Source organism: Hyperoodon ampullatus, assembly GCF_949752795.1.
Source record: "Hyperoodon ampullatus genome assembly, chromosome: 5".
Classification (NCBI taxonomy): domain Eukaryota; kingdom Metazoa; phylum Chordata; class Mammalia; order Artiodactyla; family Ziphiidae; genus Hyperoodon; species Hyperoodon ampullatus.
Genome location: NC_136918.1, coordinates 132,282,796 through 132,288,791, shown reverse-complemented (window position 1 = coordinate 132,288,791; position 5,996 = coordinate 132,282,796). Strand labels below are relative to the sequence as shown.

Genomic DNA, 5,996 nt, shown 5'->3' with positions numbered 1-5,996 from the left:
CACTGGGTCTTATCGCCATCATATTATAAACGTGAAGGACTAGTGTGATAACAACTAGAATGCAAAGTCAAGGCCTCTGTAGACTATGTTGTACCTGGGGTTTGAAGAGTTAGCATAATTCTGAGGTAGGGCAGTTAAAGAGCATTGCTGGTCCTGCCAGCTGTAAGCAAATGGTGTTCTCCACTTACAGGGGTAAAGTCAAAAGCCTCTGCAAGATCAAAATTAATGAGAAAGTATGATGGAAATGCAATATCAAAGTGAAAGCATCTATTAAAAATATAAAATTTGAGGTATTTTGAGATAATTTTGACCAAAAAAAATGTCAAATCTGAACAATGTTTTCCCTCGTAGCCTAACATGAGTTTACTCTGCATTAAAGATACAATAGAATTTCTAACTCATCCCTGATAGTAGCAGGATGAGTCCAATAAGCTGAGTGGCTCTACAAGTTTCTCAGTAGAACCCATAAGACCGGTATCTGCTACAGCAAGATGGATAGTAGCAACCACATCCATACCTGCCATAGCCATAGCTATAGCCAGCACCTAGGCCACCATAATATCCCAGGCCACCATAATAGTTTCTGTAATAGTACATGGTGTTAAGAGTGGGAAGTTCACTTGAGAGGCAGGAATTATTCTTCTCAGTTTAAATGTCCTCATCTGTCCAGGGCCTTTTATACACTGTTAGTGGTGGGTAGGACAAACCAGGCATTGTTGACTTCATAATTTAGAATAACTTCCGCTAGAAAAATTTACTAAATCTTTTGTTTACATAGGAAAAGAGTTCCTCAGATATAAGATCATTTTGCTATTATTTCAAGTGTCCCATAATTAAATCATGTAATTTAATAAAAGACATTTTAATTTTATTTTGAAAAGCAATTACTCTGCATGTGATTAATTTAAGGCCAATTATCAGTGTATCATTTTCTCTCCACTCCCAAGTAATAATAGGTCTGGAAGCCCAGGGACTACATTTCCCAAGATGCACTGCAAAATAAGATTCTGCGTGAAATGCCACCAGTGAGAGATTTGAATGAGATTTAGGAGGTATTAGAAAATATTAGAGATTCTCTTGAATCTTTTGATTCACTAGACAGTGTGAGGACCCTCATTACCAAGCATATTTTACTTTTATGTCAGAATGACCTTAATCAAATTATATGCTTTTAGAGATTTTTCCCCTTATTTTTATTGCCCTTGCTTACCCATATGTATTTATTTGAAATGACATGTTCTGGCTACTTGGTGTAACATAAAGCATATAGTCTTTTCTCCAAGTTTTGGTGTTGGCTTATTTTCTAAAAATAACTTATTTTCTTAAAAGGCAGTCTAAGAATTTAGAGTTTACATACATGGATTTGTGAGTTTGTGGAAAGAATAAAATAACTGAAGTGGACAAAAGTCATCATTTCTGTAGGGCAGAAATGATGGATTTTAGGGTTATCTGCGTAGTTGGCATTTTTAGATGCTGCTAAACAGTTTCTGTAGGGGTTGTGCTACTGACATGTATGCCAGTAATGTCGGTGAATTCCGTTGCTGCACATTCTCAAAATCACTTGGTATTTTCAGTCTCTTTAATTTTAGCTGTTTGATAAGTATGTTGTGCTATACCCATGTTTTTCATTGTGGTTATAATTTGCATTTTCTTGCTCTGATGAGGTTGGTCATCTTTTGTTATCATTTGGTGTAAAATGCTTGTTCAAGTTTTTGGCAATTTTAATTGTGTTTTTTGTCTTTGTCTAATGATTTGTGGGTATTTTTATTTATTTATTTTTGTATAAATCCCCCTTTAGATACATGCATTGTAAATATATTCTCCCATCAGTGCCTTCTTCACTTTTTAAAATAGAAATCGAGAATTCCCTGGCAGTCCAGTGGTTAGTACTTGGTGCTTTCACTGATGTGGGCCTGGGTTCAATCCCTGGTCGGGGAACTAAGATCCTACAAGGCACGCGGTGGGGCCAAAAAAAAAAATTAATTTTGATGAAGTCCAATTTATTAATATTTTCTTCTATAGCTAGTACTCTTTATAGACTGTTTAAGAAATTATTGTCTACTTTGAATTAATCAAGGCATTCTTACATCTTATTTTGGTGCAAGGTATGAATCAAGATTCATCTTTTGTATTGTAATGAAATTAACATTATTTATTGTGAAGTCAATCCTTTCATTTTCTGCACTGCAATGGTATGTTAATAGGATAAATCTGCTGACCCTATATGTTTGAGTCTGTTTACGGAATATCTTTTTTTCCATTGGCATGTGCTTACTCCTGTATCAGTACCAACTGTCCTTCCCACACACATAGTTATGTCACTTGTTGTTAGTGGCAGGTCTACATTTTCCTTTCCATTTTATATTGCATTTATGTACTTATTTATTTACATATATTGCAGTGTCAAAGACCTCTGGGACAAAGTTGTATCAAACTTTTATTAAATTGTGATAGTGGTTATCCTCATCTTATTCCTAACTTCAGATAGAAATTATTTTATATGTCAGCATTAAATATATCAGCTGTAGATTTTATGTAGAAGCCATTTATCCAATTGAGGAAATTATTTTTTAGTCTTAGTTTACTGATAATTTTAAAAATTCATGAATGCATATAAAATTCTATATTTCATCTGAATCTATTAAGACATTCATATGACTTTCTATTTCCATTAATGTGATGAATTACACTGAATTTTCAGATATTAAACCAATGAAGGATTTTGTAATCTTAGAATACAGCTCATGGGATTTGGTTTTGATAATATATATCATTTTGGATTTTTATAGCTACATTCACAAGAAACAGTCCTTTTTTGTAATATCTTTGTTAGTTTTTAATTTTCCTATTTGTGTTGCCCTTTTCCTATTCTGTGGAAGAATACTTGTATAATTGGCATTTATTTTATTCTTAAGTGGTATAAATAATTCAGCAGGGAAGCCACTTAGGCCTGGAATTTTCTTTGCATGACTGTTTTCAAATACAGGCTGATTTTCTTTAATAGGTTTCAGACATTTTGGATTTCCTATTTTTTCCTTGTCTCTGTTACTTGAATGGTATTTCTTCAGATGGAATTCCATTTTCCCATTGTTCCTTGTGTGAAGAGGGAGTGAAGATTGTAATCAGTGAAAAAATTATGTTGTTTTGGGCTTCCCTGGTGGTGCAGTGGTTGAGAGTCTGCCTGCCGATGCAGGGCACACGGGTTCGTGCCCCGGCCCGGGAAGATCCCACATGCCGCGGAGCAGCTAGTCCCGTGAGCCATGGCCACTGTACCGCAAAAAAAAAAAAAAAAAAAAAAAAAAAAAAAAAAAAAAAAAAAGTTGTTTTGATTTGAAAGGAAAAGTTGGACAATAAATTCAAGAATCAGTGGTGTAGGAAGAAAGCCATGATGTAAGTTGTTGAAGCTGGTATGCAGGAGGTGGTGACCAGGTCTCTTTCCTGGAGGAATTTTTGCACAAGGTTATCAGGCAGAGCCCCTGTAGCAGCAACCTGGAGGTATGGCAGATGTTCTGCACTTTTCCCTTGAACTACAGAGGAGCAATCAGAAGGATGTGATGTGGGAGGAACAAATTACAATCACATAGGAGCACAGTGCCATCAAGAAACTGCCAGCAGTATGTATATATGAGAATAGTGCTGTTTCTGTAGGCAATACATCATTTAAAACCTTAATGTAGGAGAATGAGAATTTAACCACATCAAGTATAGTTGATTGGAGTGGCTCAGAGTCACATGAAAGCATTTTATATGGGCAGTTTAGACAAAATTGTTTATCGGACATTTGTCTTTGTCTTTTTAAAGATGTTTGGTATAATTTATGTTGAAGTGTCTCACAAGGAAAGGTATAAGACCAGTAAAAATAATTCTATGTCCTCTTTACTCAGATTCCTCAGTTATAAACATTTCACTACATCTACATTTCTCTCTCTTTTATCTATCTATCTATCTCTATCTCTATCTCTATCTGACTTATATTTCTGTGTATCACAATCCTGTTGAATGCCACTGTCCCAGATGTGGGTACTGTAAAAGTGTCTCTTTGACACCTCAGTTATAGGATGGGGGCTACTCCAAACACAATTCTGCCCCTTTCTCTGGGGTCATCTCTGTCTTACAGTTGCCCTGGGATTGCTGTAGATGTTTTCTGACAGCAGCTGAGGGCACACTGAAGACATGGGACCACTTTTAATCTTCCTCACTTTTTGTTTGACAACAGAGGTGCTTTATGCAAATGAAGAGAAATTTGTATTCATGGAGAGTCCAAATCATTAGAAAATATTCTGCTTTGGGATTTTCTTTAAGGTAAAATACAATATTTTACATTTTTTTATTGTTCACCATGGAGTCAGGTGGAGGGAACAAGGTATAGTGGTGAGGAAAAATGAAGAACACAATGAGAGTTGAATAAGCCCAGATATAGAGGGGTAGGAACAGAGCATGCTTCAAGGAATATGTTTTGTATATGTCTACTGCTGAGTTATTAGTATTGTTATCGGGTATTAAAAAGTAATTTTATTCATTAATTTATTTTTAACTGAAGGAGGTTTTGCCAAAGTGACCTGTATAAATTGTACATCTTTACTCTTGAGAGTAATTAGAAGATTGAACGAGGGACAGAAAATGCCTAAGCCTTGCATTGTATATTGCTGCTGAACAGAGTTTTCCCTCTTATGTCACAAGCAAAACCATTTTATAAAACATTATAATTTTACTATCCAGACTGTCTAGATGTGTGGTTGTACATCTGTAAAGATGTCCCTTTAATGAAATATGTGCCCTTAAATGAAATATATACACCCAAACAGACACATATAAATGGCAGAGAGAAATGAATATAAATGCAAAGCATTTTGCAATGAAAGAGAAAGTTTATTGAAACATAAACTTAAAACCTTTTTTGCATTAACATTGTTAAGTTAAAATGAAGGAAGAAGGGAGGCAAAATCAAACAGAAACATTTTTATGAATCGTGAGGTGTTACGTGTAACGGAGGTCAATCAATATGATACATGCTGAATTTGTAGTATTCAATCTGAAGCTCAAGTAGCCCAGGATACAGGATAAATTTTTCACAGTTTGGAAAGATAAATTACTTATCAGAAGAACCCTGGAAGGATAATTGGGAAGCACGGGAGGAGGAGTTCTACTAGATGAGTGACTCTAAAAGTTTCTCAATGGAAACCATAGGACCAATATCTGCCACAGCATGATGGGCAGCAGAGGCCACATCTGTACCCGCCATGGCCACAACCATAGCCACAGCTTCCATAGACACAGCTCAGGCCACCATATCACATGCTGTGTGGGAATAGAAGCTTCAGTTGAGGAGCAGATTTTCAGTTTCTTCTGTGAATATTAACATTTGTCCAGGGTCTTTTATACACCCACTTTGGTGAGTGAGACAAAACACAAGCAGCAGGTAGCCTCATACTTTACATTAATTTGCTTTTAAACTTCCAGAATCTATAGTTTATTAGGCAGAAAGAAGCCCTCATAACTAAGAATCCCTTGCTGTTATGTCAGAATTCCCACTACCAAAGTAGATGACTTTAATAAGCCACCTCTGCTATATTTTCAATGCCTTACTTACAATGGTTTTGTTGGTTTAAGGTCCATGACAGGTTTGTGTAGGAAGCTCATTTTTTTTCATGTCCAGAATACTTATTATTTTTGTTGTTAAACTTTTCATCTCATAATAAAATGTGTAGTTAGAATTTGTTAATGTCCCTTTGTTGGTATGTGGATTCATGAACTGGAGACGTTAATGAAGTAAAAAAACAAAACAAACAAAAAAAACCCTGCCAAATTATCTGTTTTTCAAGGGGCAAGCAACAATTTCCCCTAGATATGAGTTTCCAGTTATTACTTATAAAAGAATGACTGCTTATAAATTCTTTTGTTGTTTTCATGACATCTCTTCTTTCACCTTAAAATTTGCTGTTATTCAGTATTCTTGCCTTGATCTAGGTGATCTTACCACTGAACTATACAATTTT

At 35.4% G+C, this 5,996-nt stretch overlaps 1 protein-coding gene across 1 annotated transcript; it reads right to left on the bottom strand.

Moving 5' to 3' along the window:
* Window positions 1-453: 453 nt before the first annotated feature.
* On the bottom strand, window positions 454-597 carry LOC307053955 (uncharacterized protein; the record flags this gene model as incomplete). The annotated part of the gene is made up of 1 exon (XM_079705425.1): window positions 454-597. The coding sequence occupies one exon, from the start codon at window positions 595-597 to the stop codon at window positions 454-456; it is 144 nt and encodes a 47-aa protein (XP_079561551.1).
* Window positions 598-5,996: the final 5,399 nt, after the last annotated feature.